The 18,273-nt window shown below is 39.3% G+C and overlaps 2 protein-coding genes across 2 annotated transcripts in view; one reads left to right on the top strand and one right to left on the bottom strand.

The window, feature by feature from the left end:
- The window catches only part of tmem218 (transmembrane protein 218), a 16,679-nt gene extending 11,457 nt beyond the window's left edge, over nt 1–5,222 (bottom strand). Inside the window, exons 1-2 of the mRNA XM_050036415.1 lie at nt 4,717–5,222; nt 3,414–3,516 (exon numbers count right to left, since the gene is read on the bottom strand). Of these exons, the coding sequence (XP_049892372.1) occupies nt 3,414–3,516; nt 4,717–4,826 (213 nt within the window). The 5' untranslated portion in view covers nt 4,827–5,222. The remainder of the gene's footprint in view (nt 1–3,413; nt 3,517–4,716) is intronic.
- Nucleotides 5,223–9,928: 4,706 nt separating this feature from the next.
- Nucleotides 9,929–18,273, top strand: part of pknox2 (pbx/knotted 1 homeobox 2) — a 165,246-nt gene continuing 156,901 nt past the window's right edge. The window contains exon 1 of the mRNA XM_050035804.1: nt 9,929–10,036. The gene's annotated coding sequence lies outside the window, so the exon portion shown is untranslated. The remainder of the gene's footprint in view (nt 10,037–18,273) is intronic.

The raw sequence follows: 18,273 nt of genomic DNA, 5'->3' as shown, positions 1-18,273 counted from the left end.
ATGAGATATGCCCATTCAAAGTTTGCAATTTCAATCGGTTGCTATAGCACCCCCCTTTGGCCAATTGATGTAATATTGCTTCATTCGCATCCTCCCATGACCCTCTACCACTGTGCCAAATTTCACATGGATTGACCAAGTCAGTGAGGAGAAAAACGTGGAACAGACACACAGACACACACACAGACAGAGTATTCATCGTGTCAGTGTTGTTATGTAGTGTGAGTATATTTTGATGCTTGAATGATATGGCAGATGGGCAATGTTCCACAATTATGGACAATAAAAATTCAATTCTATTCTATTCTTAAAACGACTCTTTACGATAAGCAAAAGATGAACATATTCATCTTCTTGAAAAAACAGTTAACTACTGAAAGAAGACTCCTTGTAATTGTTACATTCTTCAATCATGTGAGCTCCTCTTCAAATTAAATATTTTATTACAGATGCTCCCAGTTCATAGAAACAAAAGGGCCACTTGGTAATTAATAAAGGTTGCTATACAAAGCAAACCAATTATGACTTTTTGGTAGAATAGGGTGTCATTATTACGAGTGATTTTATAAGGGACCTCTTTTAAACACTGGAGTCGATTACTGTAGTAGCCGTGGGTTGATTTTACCCGTAAGCCTTGTACAGAAATCCAGGAAGTCACATTTTGCTGTGTCTCTCTGTTGCTGGTCTGGTATCTGCCTTTGCACAAAGGCTATAAAATGTGAGCTAGCCGGGACGGGGCTCTGCTCCGCTATTTCTATGGGGTGGCAGCTTGCTTGGCAGATCTGGCCGGCTTATTGGCACGACCCGGAGGCAACATGGGGGAGTGTTTGTTCTGTGTTGCTGTTGGACTAAGATAAAGCACAACAGGCCTTTATGACAAGCACATACACAGACGTGCACACACAGTGACACATGCCATTTACAGGCATACAGAGGATACTGGCTTATATTACAGTTAAGGTTTTATCTAGGATAGGCTGTTTATATTCACCTACCTCAAACCTAAATAGAGCCTGAATCCTCAATCAGTACAAATAAAGGAATTCTGCTCTTAGTTACAGCCACACATGATCTGAGCTTTGCCTTTTGGCTTTTTTCCCCACACACACAGACAAACAGACACACACAAAAAAACATGAATTACCCTTTGAGATCTTAAAACCATACAACCAGGATACAGATACACGTACTGTAAACTTTAATAAGCAAGTATAAGAGGACTTTCATTTCATTTACTGATCTTAAATGTTTTTCAATTTCATAACGCATAAAGAGAACAGACCCCATTTGTGATTAAATATCATTTTTGGGAGCACCAAAGTGAGTATGAGATGACCACTGAGCTAAAGTAAGCTGTTTGTTTGTGGGCTCTGAATCCTCATTTTCACTCAGTTGTCTCAAAACATTTGGTAGTAATGAAAGCCAAATGGCCTCAGAACAAAACTGAAAACATCCCAGCCCTGCTGTTATTTCCAACTGAAGTACGTTATGCTGTCATTATGCATTAGCCACAATAACAGACGATAATAACACAAGACTTTGTGTTTTTAATGCAATAAAGGGTTTGATAGAACACTGATTTGGAATATTTCCTTGTCATGGATTTGGCAGCACGATAAGTTTAAACTGCCTCTTCATGAAGTGAAATGCCTACTCAGCAAGTTAACACCTTTCAGTCCAAATAATTTGCATCTCTAAAACTCTGTGAGTGAAAATATTTCTCTGTGGTATTTGCATTTTAATATAGTACAACATACTTGTTCATACTGTAGCCAGGATATCAGGTGTGAATATGAGTTTACTTATGACAATTCAAACCAGCAGCTAATAGATGTGATTAAACGAACATAGGGGTGTGAGTATCTAGCCCATTTTCTACTGCACAAAAAAACCCACTAACACCTGCGAACATCTGGCTTTTTAATATAATGTGAAAGGTTACAGTCAGCATTTCCACCCGGCTCAACTGACTCTGCAGTAGTCACGGGTATTTATCGGCTCTGGCTCTGTTTTGCAGTGATCCAAACACAACACCAGGGTAAACATGCTAATTTTAGCCCCTTCGCCTACACAATGCAATGCTACGCCATGACAAAATATTGTCTGTCTTCACCCAAGCTGCACTCAAACATCGATCCAAATTAGTCTGCATCAAGTTTGAAAGAGAGACTGAATAAATAAAGGCCATTTCATAAATTCCAAGTTCGCGTGATTGCTTTGGTCCATGTGATGCAAATCTCATCATCCATCCACGTCAGCAAGGGTCTGCAGACCTCTGTGCACAGCCCTTTTTTTGTGACTGCGCAGACTGTATGCAGAGCAAGCCAACTGCGCATGCTCCAATCTCTTGTTCCACATTCCAGTCTAGTCCAAAACACAGAGGACAAGTCAGCTGCTGCACTGTGGTTAAGTTAGTTTTAAGTTGGATAATTGATAGACATTCAGTCCAGACCCAGCAGCAGCTTCTTAGTTTCAGTTTCGCCCGACGACGGCAGTAGGAGGACAGAAAGCTCACTTCCCAGCCCTCCCGTTCACTGCCAGGGGCTGACACGGACCTGCAATTGTACGATGAATGTAACGGTGTGCGTGTCTGCGTGACCACAGCTGTCTGCAGACATTTAATGTGAAAAGTATGTCTGAGCCTTAAGAGACATATATAAAAAGAAGTAACCACAGTAACTACTTTCTACTGTTTACTAACCTTTTTTCCGGCCTGTCTGTGATGTTGAACGTGAAACACCAGTGGGACACCTGTGCTAAAAAACCCTCCATATACACGATAATTTTAGTGGAAATCAGCTATCTGAAGGCCCTTTCCCACTGCACAAAATAATGACTAACCCCAACCAAGACCTGACTTTTGTATGTAATGGGAAAGGTTACAACTGATATTCACACCCAGGTCAATTGACTCTGCAGTAGTCATGGGTATTTATCAGCTCCATCTCTGATCTGCAGTTATGGAAATACAACACCCATGTGAACGTGCTAATTTAACCCCTTTACCAGCGAGATACAATGACAGGCTGCCGCAAAATACCGTCCACCTCCACCCAAGCAGCGCTCAAACATCGATCCAAATTAGTCGGCGCCGAATTTAAAAAGAGGGACTAAATAAGTAAGAGATATATCAAAAAAGAAGTAACCAACGGAACATTTTCACTGCATTATGTTCGACTGTTTACTTATCTGTTTTACGACCTGACCGTGACGTCAAACATGACACACCAATTAAAAAAACAGAAATGCATCACATCTGCTGCAGCACCGTGTACACAGTTCTAGTCTACTGGCAAGGGGAGAGGGATCTATAGCCAATTTTTAGCAAGTTTCCCCATGCTTAAGAAACCCGCGTACATGAGTGTGAGTCTTAAAGTGTGTGTAAAGGTGAATGAGATCAGTGTAGAGCTCACCTCTATCTCTTTGAATGGGGGAGTTGTCTCTGGGCTGCGAGGGAAAAACACCAGCACTAAAGTGATGGTGAGAGCCAGTAAGAAAATGGGGATAACGCCCAACCTGGAGAGACACAAAACACACACACACACACACACACACACACACACACACACACACTGTTAAAACAAAGAGGATAATATGAGGACACCCACTGCTGATTTGTGGTACGACTTGCTGTAAACACAGGGTTATCTGAGGATAATGTCTTTATAAAGTACCAATCAAAACAATGGCGTTCTTTATTGTGTTTTTAAAAAGTTGTTAACTTTCCAATCAAGTAAATAGCACCATGTTTCACCCCATTTAAACTTTACTGTAATTGCCCCTTACACAACCGTGGTGTTCAATGTCACAGTGTATTTTACATAGACATAAACATTTACTGACTTGAATAGTATTAGGGTATTTTGTGGTCACTGCACCAGTATTAATCAGCAGGGACTGGAAGGTGCATGGTCCCAGCAATCAACCAGTAAAGCTGCATGTTGTATTAATTGATTGTTTGACAGAATTTTGGTGAGAGGTCAGGAAACGTTATTTTTGCTGGTCTATCTGGGTAAAAAACAAAAAACTTTAAATGGCAAAAAATAGTTTCATATTTTTTATGTTATCTTATTTTTTACAGCATTTGTCTCTTGTTTTTGTTAAATGTTCTATATTCATGAGTGTTGAATGACGTGGCCTCTAGCTTTCTTTCCCGATAAGTTAATTGTATGCTCCAAACACCAGGCTAATTTTTTTTCTAAGTAAAAAAATCCGTTGTAATAAATGCTATTCTGATTGTGGTTCTTTTGTGTAAAATCCATGCCAAATTGTTATAAAAAATATGTTAGTTTAATTTATTTTATTGTTTTTTCCTCACAGCTAAAGGTGTCTCATTAATCTGGGTCTTAAATTCAATGTGACAGTTAATTCGACTATAGTCATTTTTCCTCCCTTGAACACACCTCTGTGTTAAGTAGTTAGATATGTTAAGATTTTCTTTGTATCAACGGCTACCCGGTAAGTTAAACATATGCCGAACTTTCGAGAAAACCTTACTAATGTTATATATTACATTATTTATGTTCCAGATAATGTTGCTTCGGCCAAGAAGCAAACCAACATTCAAGGGGTGGAAATGTCAATGGAATAAGGCACTGATTGATTCAGTTGCATATAAATTGTCCCCGATCGCTATTGTCCATTAGTTTAACATTATGCAAATGCGTTCAAACCGGGATAGTGGAAGGAGTATGTGGAGGTGCTCATCTCACTCACTTTGCTGATCCAGAAGCTCTCAGCAGCATCATCCCAAACACAAGAGCTGCAATCCAAACGACCGCAATGATGAAAACGCCCGTTCCGACTTCCAACACAGTGCTTGCCATTTTTGAAAAGCAAAGTTTGAAGGTAGTTTACCCAACAGACAGGACAGTTAATCGGTGAGGTGGGTAAAATATGATTTTACGACCGACGTTCGGCACACTGATAACGACGCAATGCTGTATCTAGACAAGTTAACTACACACTAAGTTACACAGTGTAGCTAGCAACATTAGCTAACTGTAACTTTCACAGTTGTGTGGGCATGTTAACGCTAGCTGCCACGGCTAACGTTACATCTGCTATGCTGACACCGAATTGTAAATGTAATTTATGATGTTCGACACGCATTTTTTCCGTGGGAAAAAAATCGTTGCTGTCCAATAACCCGTAATTTCTCATGTAGTAGTGATCAGTTGAAGTGCTGGATTAGTCGTTCCCCATCGCGTCTTCTGCTTCCTGGTAACAGCAAACTGGAACTTGATTGGATATACGAATTCAAGACGGGCCAATCATATGCGTCGTTACTTGAAATACACTTTAATAATACATCCATGGTGCACATGGGAAAAGTTTTTGCAAGAAAGCCCTTTCTGGTAGATTTTTTTTTCCATTTTAAGTTAAACCATGATCATATCCCACACCAAACAGGAAAAGGCTCTCTAGCAGAAACTCCTTAAGGCAGTTCTGCCAACAGCGAGCTGGGTGAAGATATGTAGTTCATGGGCTATTGTGCTTTCCCCCCATTCACAGTGGCATAACGTTAGGCCTACATACAGACAGTGCGGTGCATAGACAGGCCCCTGGGGTGGGGGGCCCGTAGAGAGTAGGTAAAAGAACAGTATACCCCCTCAATAATACAACTGATCAAAGAACAACTCACATTTAATTTAAAGTAATGTCATTTGCTATTTATGCCCTTGAAAAGAGAAACTCATTTCATTAAGAGTTTTCATTTATTTAGCCTATTCATTTATTTATTTATTTATTTTTGGTCAACTAGTCAGTAGCAGTCTATAACAAAATTACATACTTATTCTACATAAACTAAAAAAAAATGTAAAGAATTTACACAAACAGTTACATGTTAAATGAATCATTTGTTATTCATATTGGTGTTTTTGCCTTATACAGATATGCAAAGATGATTGCTGGGTAAGTAAGATGTTGATATTGACATTTGATCATGTGACCAGATGATACAATATACGGTATAATTTAGACACAAAATCCCGTCATAATAGTTTGCACTGGGGCCTATCATTGTAAGTACCTTACGCCACTGCCCATTCATACAATACCCATGTGTTCTCTTACCTTTATTCAGTATACTTAAAAGAGCATTCTTATCAAGCTTTTTTATATTCTCTTTTTTATCACCATTTAATAGCCTACTAGGTTGATCACTTCATCATTCAAAAGCCATCTCATCAACCTCACCACCAAATGGATATCTAGCCTACCTGCAACCAGATAAAATCAATAGCAAACAATCTACGATTGAGTGGGCCTCAATTACCACAGCCTACACACACACACACACACACACACACACACACACAGACGGCTACAGGGTGAACTCAGGTAATTTGCTGCATCAGGTAAAATGGGACAAATAAGGTTTCACATCTCAGGCTTTTGAATATTAGCAGCCAGTCACCACCAAACATGTTATTGCATTATGAGTGCAAATGTGCTTTACACGAAACAATCATTTTGGATTTGTCTGAGACAACAATGATTGCAAAGCAAGGATTTAAAAAAATCACTGGTCCCAGAGATCGCAATGTAAGCCATGTGGCATGTTGATTTTCTCTTTTTGGTTATTAGAGTCCAGCGGCTAAAACAATAAAGGTATGCAACAAAAATGTCTGTAGGATCTAGCATTTTATGAACTGTTTGACTTTGACTCACCAAAATATTTTCACAATGCACTTTACTTTTTTTTGAATGTGGGGTTTTGAGTGTGAGACTAAAATGAAACCAAAAAATGAAGCTAAAATGAGACGTTTCTCTGAAGTGAAACCAGCATGTTTTTAGGCTACCAGGTCTGATAAATTCATGAGTTATGCTGTTGTGTGCCACTCTGTACTATCACAGACATTTTTTTGCTATTTTATGTCACTTAAAAATATTAAAGATGATTCAGTGAGTCCATGTCAGCCACAGTGGTCCAGAATTAGCCATCAATGAGTGTAATTACATGGATATGAATAACCCATTTATGCGGGTTATCCCAGTTATGATCATATTGGAGTTATGGTTTTTACATGAGCACAGAGAAATCAGGTTATTCATATATCCCAGTTTCTTTCAGAGGGCTCCAGTGAGCATATTCAGGTTTCTCATAAACAGAATGTGGTATTTACATGCTCAAACACATCAACAGGATACTCCAAAAACACGATCATAAATGGGTTATTCATGTCCATGTAAATGCACTCATTGCTGCACACATGCAAGTACACACAGGCATGTCTATAGACAATATGGCACCAAGGAAACAGCCAGCAAAAGAACAAGTAAGGTATGGCAGAAAAGTAGGATGATCTTTTTTTATTAAATATTTGGGTTATATTTATGGTTTCATGAATTAATGGCAGAATTGATAAATGGATTTAACCATTTAAACAAAAAAACAAACAAAAACATGAAAGTCCCATTTTTGTCATCACAGTGAGGTAGTGGTTCTTGATGTGTTTGAAGATCTGTATTTTCTAAAGTATTTTACTTGGCAACAGTTTTTCTTCATAGAAATAAAGCAGAGATCCAAAACAAGTTCTAAAAGTTTTCCTTTGTGCAGTCTTCAGAGTTTTGGGTGGTTTTCTTGTTGATCTACCAAAGAGTGTCCCAAATTATCTGACTTCACCCTAACCTACACACACGCTCAGAATCTGGAGGCTACTTCAGATTCTATTTTAAACAAGCTACAATAATGACTTTGAGCATAAAGCATATTTGATTCAGGCACACTTACTATAGCTACAACTACAATTATCACCACAGGTGTTCGCACAGTAACTGGCTTTGCCGGTGGCTGGTCACTGCAAATCGCCTCTACAGCTTCTGCTTGGGTTCTTTTGACATTTCATTCAAAACAATTTTCTGGTTGTTAATGGACAGAGTGTGTCATAGTGTTATAGTGGTTAATTCACTGCAAGTTACAGTGTGTTTGTTCAACATGCATTCCCTGAAGCCACTTAGGTCAGATGGCTTCTGTACAGCATGCGATGTTAAGTTATGCACTTCTCAGTGTATGGAACCGCCCTGGTGGACCCAAGAAGTTAGAAATAGAACTGGACACGGTTTAGATCACTGTTAAAACCCACTGCCTGAAAACCATGTCCATCCTCAATTTTCTTAATTGGACAACATTATGAAATGATAGACTATAAACAAGGGGGTTTCTGCAAAGTTCTGTTCTTTTGATATAGAGTCAATGCTGCTGTGTGTTTTCAGCCGGGAGTATCGAGACAGAGGTGTCATAGGAGTGGAACAAGTTACCAGTACCAGTACCCAGGGCCCCAATGGGAGAGGGGCCTTGAAAAGCCTGGAATGAATAGTTTAGTTTTATTTTTTATTTCTAAGTAATTAGTGCCACCATAAATTTAAATTTGGTGAATAAATAAGTTGAAGACTTAACTTTGTATAAAATAATAGTGGGAGCTCCCTAAGGCCCTTCTCGCTGACTTTGTAAGACAATTTCAAAAGGTGTGTGAGAGCACAAAGACCTGGATCAAGAGAAGAACGAGAGGGGCCCACAGAGACGCATAGGGCCCATAATTTGGTGCTGCGCCCCTGTATCCAGACGGACATTTCTAGTCTCAACTGAAATCTCTATCTATTGTGTCTCTTATGTGCAGCAGTGGTTCAGGTTCCCATGAGTCCACCTGTCTGTTTTGAAGCATGTAATTATTAATGCGGACCGACAGGGGGCTGGCCAGACCGGCGATTCAGAGGCATGTGTGTCAGCGCGTGCGTGCGTGCGTGTGTGCGCTCCAGTCCCACTTGAAGTGGTGCTGTGCGTGCTTACTAGAAGAAGACATGTTGCCTTTAAGTGACCCTCGTAAGATCCAAGCCCCCAGCGTTTATTAATGAGTTGGATACTTCAGAAGTCACATGGCAGAGGACTGGATCCCAGTCACAATATCATTTAGAGCAATCAACACGGAAAACAAAAAGTAAACCACAAGTTCACACCCAACTACCAAACTGTGTGTGGAGTTTGGTGCTCTCACAGTGTTTGCCTGGAATTCCTTCAGATGATTTGATTTCCTCTGCAATCTCAACAATAACAGGCGGATTAAAGACTCTTCCAGAGTGGAGAGAGCAAGCAAACACTATGCTGATTCTTTAAGACCCTGACTTGTAACCTCATATCCAGGGTTTTTTTCTGTTTGAGCTGTTAAGGCTTAGTCACCAGTAAACCAGAATAGGTAAGAAAATAACTGAATTAAGAGAGCTGCATATATATTCAATGACTAAATAAAATTCACAAATGTCCAAATGGAGTGATGCCCATTTTTGAATTTCAGTTCTGGTCTGGTTACTATAATTCAGATGCTACACACAGGCCAGAATGAGTGCATTAGCACAGGCTATTATTAGAAAAATGCAGAAATTAATAACAGATTAATTGAGTTTCTTGCAACGATTTAGACAAAAAATGTGACATGTTTATCCTTTCTTGCAGGATAATGTAGTTGATGGTTGTAGACCAATGTCCCTCACTCTCACAGCCTGTGTCACAATCTACTTTTTGCCATGATGCACAATACATTTGAAAACAAATGTAATGATCGAATAAGATTAGGCTGTACGCTTTTCAATTTGACTGACTTTTAGTTTATGCCAAAACAGAACACAGAAAACATTTCTCGTATACATTTGTGAGTGATACTGAAAATCCTGGTTATTGAGTGAAGATCTTTTGTGTCATCCAAGCTGAGCAGGAAAAGAATAAAGGCTACAGGAAGAATAAAACGTGTTTTTGGTGCTTCATCACCTCCAACTCATTGCTTTGAAGCAGTATTTCCAAACAACCTCAGCACTCATTCTCAATGTGGTTGCAGGGGTTACCGTTCTCGCGAAGCCCCCACACGTGATTGCCGTATTTCCCATGGACACTGGAAGGCATCAGCAGCCCGGTGTTGGGAAAAACGGGGAGCGGAGATGGAGGTGGGAGGGGCCTGGCATGGCTGACGTCACCGGCTGTGTGGAGGAGTATAGGCTGTGCTGTCAGCCCAGTGTCAGTCTGATGAAGATTGGCATGCAGGTAAGCTGTCATTCATTTTCAATGTCAGTGCATGGGAGCAGGGCTTTACCACTTCAGCGTCCTTTTTTTCCCCTTTCCCCCCCCTTCATTACAAAAGGCAGGACATTATTCATACAGTCAGACAGGCAGCCAGGCCACAGAGAGAGGGAGAGAGAGACAGAGGGGGAGAGAGAGAGGGAGGGAAAGAAAGAGAGAGAGAGAAAGAGAGAGAGAGAGAGAGAGGGAGTGAGGGAGGGAGAGAGGGAGGGGGGAGTAGAGGAGGGGGAGAAAAAAGAGAGAGGGAAAGGAGAGGAGATGCATTTTTGTGCTGGACTGAAAGACCAGTGGATTTTTTTTCTTTTGCTTGATGCGGCGTTTGGATTTTTTTTTTTTTTAAAATGTGTCGGTAATGTTTGTGATGCAAGTATGTAGGATGTACTGTTGTATTTAGCGGAGGGTGCGTTTGTGCAAAAGCTTGTGATTTAGAGAATAATGATAATAATAGTGAGCGGAGAACAGAATGAGCGCAGAGCTGCAGGAAGCTGCCGTTTGATTTCCACGGCTTTGTCAATTAGCACCGGAGCGCTACATCGCGTTCTGATCATTTGTACATTTACACTGAATGTGTGATGGTGTGAATCTCCCGTGCAGAAACCGTGTTGTTTTGTATTTTGACTGCCACTGCAATTTTCGTAATGTTAAAGTTACGCGGTGTTTTTTTAGTTGGAGTAAAAATGGTTTTATTTTGACTGGTGTGTTTGTAGAGAAAACGGTAAAGATTTTCCAGTGTACAATAACTTACTCTCAGATTTGAAGTTAATATAGCAGTTTTTTTAATAATAAATTTTATTATAGACAGTGTGTGTGTGTGTGTGTGTGTGTGTGTGTGTGTGTGCACTGTGTGTGTGTGTGCACTGTGTGTGTGGCTGTGTTTGTTTATGACAAAAACAAACAAATAACCACAGGATATGTCAAACTGAAGAACATATATTGCTCATCACCTTTAGTTAGAAATGTAGCTTTTGTAATGGATGATTTAAATAGCTTAGGTTTTGTGAATTTATGCTTATTTATAAGTATAACTTTTTAGAGGCGTCTGTCTTTATGTCTGATTGCAGTTCATGCACAGCAGTTTTTCAAAGTAAGACATATACATATATATATATATATATATATACACACATATATATTAATACAAAGCTAATGTCTTCCATTTATTCCAGGAAAATGTGAAGCACCAAACAGCTATTTTTATAACTTATCTGTATTTTAAATGGTCAAACCCTCTTTGCACTTCTCGCTGAATCCATCTTTGATTGAAGTGTTTTTAAAGCTCAAACTATCTGCATCTCAGTCAGGTCTAATGTTTACTCCCAGCCTTCCCTGCCCTGCAAAAACCTCTCCAGACTGAACACTGGCCTTCTTTGTGTGCCACTCACCACTTTCTACTTCAGATGACTAGTTTATTCCACAATTGCTGGAATGACTGTTTCACTCACAGGAGACGTTTGACTGGCATGAAATGCAGTCAGTGCGATTTGATGGAGACGGTGTCGCTCAGACAGCTTGTCTTGAATCCTGGGGCCCTGTTGGATTTGATCTGAATGAAGACGCAATTAAAAAGGCACAGATTCGCAGGTCGATGGCTGTGTTTTGGTAGTTGTGTGAGTCAAACCAAGTCATCTGTTCAAGTCGCTTTCAGCTTCGATCTCTGTCCCTCAGATATCAAATAATGTACACAGATTTGGCAAACACATCTAAATAAAATTTAAAAAAATTACATGTTTCTAAATGTTAAGTTCAGGAAATATAACTGGGTTACTTGACAGTTTCTTTGTTGTCATCTGTCAATGGTAAAAACGTTACAACTGTATATTGCAAAGTAAAGGCCCCTCACAGCAAAGACTATAGTCTGAGCCCTGGGAGTACATTAGCTTAATTAAATATGCCTGAACCATTTGTTTACTAATCATCTGCTTCCCTGAGAAATCACAATGGCGATTTAGACCACTTTAGCTTCCTCCGTCAAACACATTCGGCAGGTGCAGAGTGCTGAGCATAAAATCCCATGAGGAGCTAAACTCGCACCCCCTGTGAAAGTAAATGCTTTGAAAGACACTGTTGTTGTTGCTGTGAATCGCTGTTGAAAGACCAAAAGAAGGTCTGTTACCTTTTACATTATTCAAATGAATGTGTACCTTTGTCTGTGTCTCAAAGTGGATGATTCAGCTGGGAGTGAATTTTGACAGTGCACACACACACTCAGACACATGAGTCGAAACGCATCACTACTAATCACCCTCAGTGATGTTTGTTCTTTGTTATGATGTACCCCACACGGCTCTACATATTGTCAGATAGGGATAATGCCAATTTAGTTTATCCCTAAACCCTGCTGAGATCTTAATTGATGATTTGTGTCATTGGACAAGCAGCCCAGGGGCATATTTGGTGCTGCAAAATACTCTGACAGTATTTGCATATTCCCATTCCTACTATATGGGTAAATTACATGATGAGGTGTGATGCTGTGCATTCCTGCAGCTTTTGGGGGGATAATCACTAATAAAGTGATTCAGTCACACTAAATGAAGGAAGTAAACAGAGCGAGGAGAGCATATGTTACAAACCAATTTAAGCATTTATGTATGGCCATAAAGCAATTGAGGAAATTAAACCACGAGCAAATGTCTTGTCATTTCCTTCGCCTTTGCCTCTAATTCCACCCTGCATGATGCCAAAGAAACCAATACATCACTTCTGAGAAGAACAGATTTTTTTTTTTAATGTCTTGAAAGGCTAATAGGCCTTACGTTGCAAGATTCCTTTTCTTAGCAATCAGTTTGTGAGTTGTCTAATTTGTTTTTGAGGGCCCCGCTTTCTTAAATCAGGCAGGAAAAAGAGAGAGGATGTTCAGAATTATTCATAAGGCTTCAGTCTACTGGGTATCCTCAGCGGAGTGCATCTAGGTCCTGTTCCGGGCCTGTGGGCAATGTGATGTAGGCTAGTTTTCTCATGTTCAATAGAGCGGCAATCCTTAAGACAATTGTGTTGTGCTGCATGTTTTGGCCATGTCTGGGCCCTCACAGGTCATGCCCACTAAGCCCGCTTGATCCCTATTGCTCTCAAGAGGAGACAGAGGCCTGTTTATACCGTCAGACGCTCAGCTTAAGGACAGCCCTTGCATGCTTACCCTTGCTCATTCCGCAGCCAGTGCTGCGTTGGCATGGCTCTAAGTAAGCCACCAGGGAGCAGGGTCGGAGAGAGATGGATTGGCTTGATTTATGCTCCAAGAGGAGCAGCAGGCAAATTTAATGATCCTCCATACTGTCAACATCACGAAGCGTTGTTTCGGGAAGGACATAGAGATGTCATGAAAATACATGCAGTGCAGGACTGTGAAACTGTTATTGAGTTTGAAAACTGCAGTCATGTTATTGTGTTATACTTTGGCATTAATGCTGAACACCAGTAGAACATTGTAAAATACATTTCCCCAGTTTCAGACAGATCTTACACCTCACACCTTAAAAGAGCCAAAAATGATCAAAACAAATTGGTTTTTAATGACTAATTTCAGATTATTTGTCATTATCTATTGTGGCTCCATTATTTTTTTCCAAAGCCCTACCCTGGTGTGTAGATTAAACATACAAAAACACATTAAGAGGAAATAAACATAAGGCAAAGTAATGCAACACTCAAGACAATAAATATAGATGGAAAAATTACAATGAAAAATATGACAAAGATACTTTAAAAAGTCCTGTAACATAACAAATGTATAATATAGCTGTTTCAGAATAAGCTGTACAGTTGTGCAGGATGTGCAGAAATATTAAGTTCAGGTGACATTACTGATGTGTGAAACAAGAAGTCATTTCAGTGCTTTCTTAATGGGGTTATATTATTTTAAAAGTTGGGACAAATCATCAACATATTCTGCTAAAACGTAGGCGTTACTTAGCTACATATAAGAAAAGTCCATATTAGCCTTCAGTATGTGGTTCAGTGATTGATTGGGCTGAGCACATTTGAATCAATTGAGCCTGCAGACAGCCAAATAAACTTTTAGAAATGCTCTCCTCCACACAATAATATGTGATGTGTGCTTGAACAGTGAACGCCACAGCATGGAAGAAGTCACACAAAGGCTTTAGTCATTAGGTAATGATTTTAGCATCAGTACTCTGATTGCATTCCTTTTTTCAGACAGAGGAAATGAAAACCCAGCGGGGACACATTCCATAAACTAAGTCAAAGTCATGGCATAGAATGGAGGACTCCAATACGGCTTAGGTCTGTCACCAGCAGGATGCACACATACTGTAGACAGAGTGTTTACTGTGGGTGAAATTTCAAAGATTTGTAAGAAGTAGGCTATTTCCACTCTGTAATGTCTCCAGTATTCATAATGTTAGTATGAATAGCTTTTGATGTCATTATTTTTGCAGTAAAAACAATTAAAACATATTATTTTTAGACATCAGTGGTTATTATTCAAGGATCAAGCACAAAATCAAATTAGCAACAGCTTATTATATATTCTGCATTTAAAGACCTTTAACAAGACTCTGAACCTCATTGTGCCTTTGGTTCTTATCTCTGGTGGAATGTAGATAATCCTAATAAATGAGTAGAGCTTCACACGGAGAAATATGAAGCCTGCCAGTAAATCCTGAATTTATTATATTTGAGAGTCCTGGTAACAGCTGAGCTGGGTGAGGTTCAAAATATTTGATTTGAATTCAACAGCAGATCATAGCAGAGAAAATCCCACCAAGCACTGTGTGGCTGCATATTTGTGCTTCCCTTGAAAATGAATAAATGCATGGGCCAAAATGGTGTCACTACTGTTGAAAATCTCCCCCAGTGTAATACTCTTTAAAACTTAGTTGTGAGTGAAATGTCATGAATGCTGGTTTTCCATGCTAATAGCATCGACTTAACAGCACGCAATAATGTATTCGTACAATAAAGATGGCTATAGTGGCATTCACTCTCCCTTGCCAAATGCAAATATAATTTTGCAGATTGCAGCTTGACGTCTTTAGCAAAATTGCTATTGTTCTAATAGTATGATTTTTTTTTTTAAACTTAAACTTCAGTTTTTTCATACTGCAGGTTCAGTTCCAGCTGTTTTCCAGCACTGTAGTGAAATATTAAGCTGTTGTCCCTCCTCTGTGTGAAGTTCAGACAAAAATATTGATTTAGTGATGCATATTTTAATCAGTTTCAAAACTCATTTTCCATAGTATTGATACACCAGGACCAGCTAGGGATGGGAATCACCAAGGTCCCAGGATTCAATATTATCACAATGCTTAAGTCACAATACAATATCATCACTGCTTCAAATGTTTTCCGATAGGCTAAGTATTGCGATATCATATATTGCATTTTTTTTTCTCAACTGCAAATTATGTCCCCAAAGGGAAACTTTATCAGATAAGACAAGATAAAGTTTTTAGTCTGTTCAACTTACTTCAGTCATTTTTATTACAGCACAACTGCACAAAAAAACCTGGTAACATCTGGCTTATTTAGGTTATAGGAAAGGATACAATCGCCATTCACACTCAGGTCAAATGACTCTGCAGTAGTCACAAGTATTTATCGGCTCTGGGTCTGATCAGCATTGATAGAAACATAACACCTGGGTGAATGTGCTTATTTTAGCCCCTTAATCAGCAAGATGCAGTGATGTGCCGCTACAAAATACCGTCCGTCTCAGCCCAAGCAGCACTCAGACATCAACTGAGTTTGAGAGAGAGGCTAAATAACTGAGAGATACAGTATATAAAAGACATAACCACTGACATTTTCACTGATCTCCATGCTGCTTTCTACTGTTTACTAACCTGTTTTCTGGCCTGCCCGTAATATTGAACGAGACACATCAGTGAAAAAAAACCAAACAAACAAAAAAACAGACAGGCATGCTAGTCTGCAGCAGGCTCTGGTCTACTGGCAATGGAAAAGGAGTCTATAGCCATGTTTTAGCAGGTTTCCCCTCGTTTAATTTTTGTTAAAAAAAAAAAAAAAAAAGGGGGCAGAGTGGACTGAAAAAGCAATTGATTGTATGATTCCAGGCTACCAAAATTTTAATTGGAATTTGAAATAGTGATAATAAAAAAACAAACTTGATGTCCATGTATTGATACAGTGTTTCCATACTCCATATCAAATTGTTTCCCCCACCCATAGTACCACTGGCGCTTTACTGTTCTCTCTTATTTTCAGTGTTTACTACAGTCATTATGCTTTTCTCTGCTACCAACCAAGAAAAGAAATGTCGCAGTTGTAATTTTATAGCCCTGTTATTTTGATCTTTTATTAGAAAATAATAATTATATACTCTAGTGCTGGGCAATAAAAGGAAAACCAAACATCACAATATTTTTGACCAAATACCTCAATATCAATATTACTATGATATTGTAAAGTTAACTACTGGTGCTTTCACAAAATATTTACACAATGAGATGTTTGATAAAATAATCTTTAATAATGTGCATATATTGACCAAGTGGGTAAAGACAAACACTACAACAGCTATATCAGTCGGGTAAGTTCAGAAAATGACATCACTGTACTGTAGGAAAAGACAAAACTTATGATATTACAATATCCAAAATCTAAGATGATATCTAGTCTCATATCACAGTATCAGTTTTCCCCATAATGAAGTGGTGTTGACTATCGATATGTTTCAGGGTATTGTATCAAAGTTAGAAATTCCAGTACTGTTACAACACTGTGAAGTACACATCAACAGAAGTTACTTCTGTGAACACTGAGCTAACTCATATTACTGCTGTGAAGTGCTCCACCTCCTGAAGTTGTTTTTTTTCCACTCTTCGGTACATTTTCAGCTTTATTAATACACAGATGGACTGCCGCGAGAGACAGTTTGGGTGGCTAAGACATAAGGCAACACGTGAAAAGTGTGCAGTAGAGATGAAAATTTTGCCTCTTTGAAATGGTGGTGGCCTTTTGAAATCACCCTACTTTGATTACTGGCAGAGGAGCCCATTGAAGTCTGCTGCACTTTGAATAGAAATACAACAACGCTAAAGTTGTGACCTCCAGAAGGCTATTTACTGGAGCACGGTTCCATTTTTCAGAATCCTCTCCAAAGATATTATTCAAGTGTATTGCTCTTTCTGCCACTCACATCTCATCTGAATGTTTCAGCCTATCTCACTCCAGGACACAATTGATCTGAAGGACGATATTTTCACTCAGTCTATAGCTGCTCCTTTATTTTGACATTAGGCTTTAACAAAAATGGCTTTCTCTTCAAATCCATTTGTATACCTTGCTGTTAATCTCCAAGTGTTCTTTGCAGATGCCTGATGAAACACTTGTTAGTGCGCAGGCTCTTGGGTGAAACAGCAGCTTAACAACAGACTTTAGTAAAAGCACTGTACAGTGGCAAGGACAGAATAATTTGCACTAATGCATTTTAGTGATCACTCTTATTAGCTGCAAATGACTTGCTTTATGTAGTTCTGTCCTCTGCTATAAAAGCGCCATGATTTTATGAGAGCACAGGCTTCAACCAAAGTGCATTTCATTTTCCATGGGAAGGCTACATCTTTTATGGTGTTTCAGAAGAAATTTCGCTCTTAAAATAATTAAAGGAGGACTACACTGTTTTATTCCTGTATTATCTTTCATTAAGGCTTTTGGCATCCTGGATGCCTCGGTGCTGCTGGCTTTATATCACTTCATATCAGTGCCCAAAGGATCTAAATGCTTCTTACACTGTAATACAGAGTCCCATGTTACACTGGAGTTTAGCCAGCAGCTTTTAACTTTGAGTGCTGCTAATGCGACATAATAAGTCACATTTTATAAATATGGCATAGTCCAAAATAACAAAATGCACACTTTGGGATACTTTGTGTGGTAACCAGACACAGCAACCCTGTTTGCTGAGATGGGCTGCCCCTTAAAAGTTGGGGATTTGAATCATCAGTTGGAAACCACTCAGTTAACTGAGACTGCTTCAAGTCAAGCATTTTTATTTTTATTTTGCTTGTCAGTTGCTGTGCAGCGTACTTCTGGAGATGTCTTGGTCCCTGGATTTTACTACGGAGTGAGCGCTCTGGACTTTCATACTACTCTTTTGTACAGACAGCTGCAGACTTGATGCAGCAGCACAGTCGAGGAGAAACTTTCCACCGCCCCAAGATAATATTATCCTCTACCCTCTGCTTAGAAGTGGTGAATTTACAGCTCACTGCAACTTC

The sequence above is a fragment of the Epinephelus moara genome, chromosome 3, assembly GCF_006386435.1.
Source record: "Epinephelus moara isolate mb chromosome 3, YSFRI_EMoa_1.0, whole genome shotgun sequence".
In the NCBI taxonomy this organism is placed as follows: domain Eukaryota; kingdom Metazoa; phylum Chordata; class Actinopteri; order Perciformes; family Serranidae; genus Epinephelus; species Epinephelus moara.
This window is presented reverse-complemented; position numbering and strand designations above follow the sequence as displayed.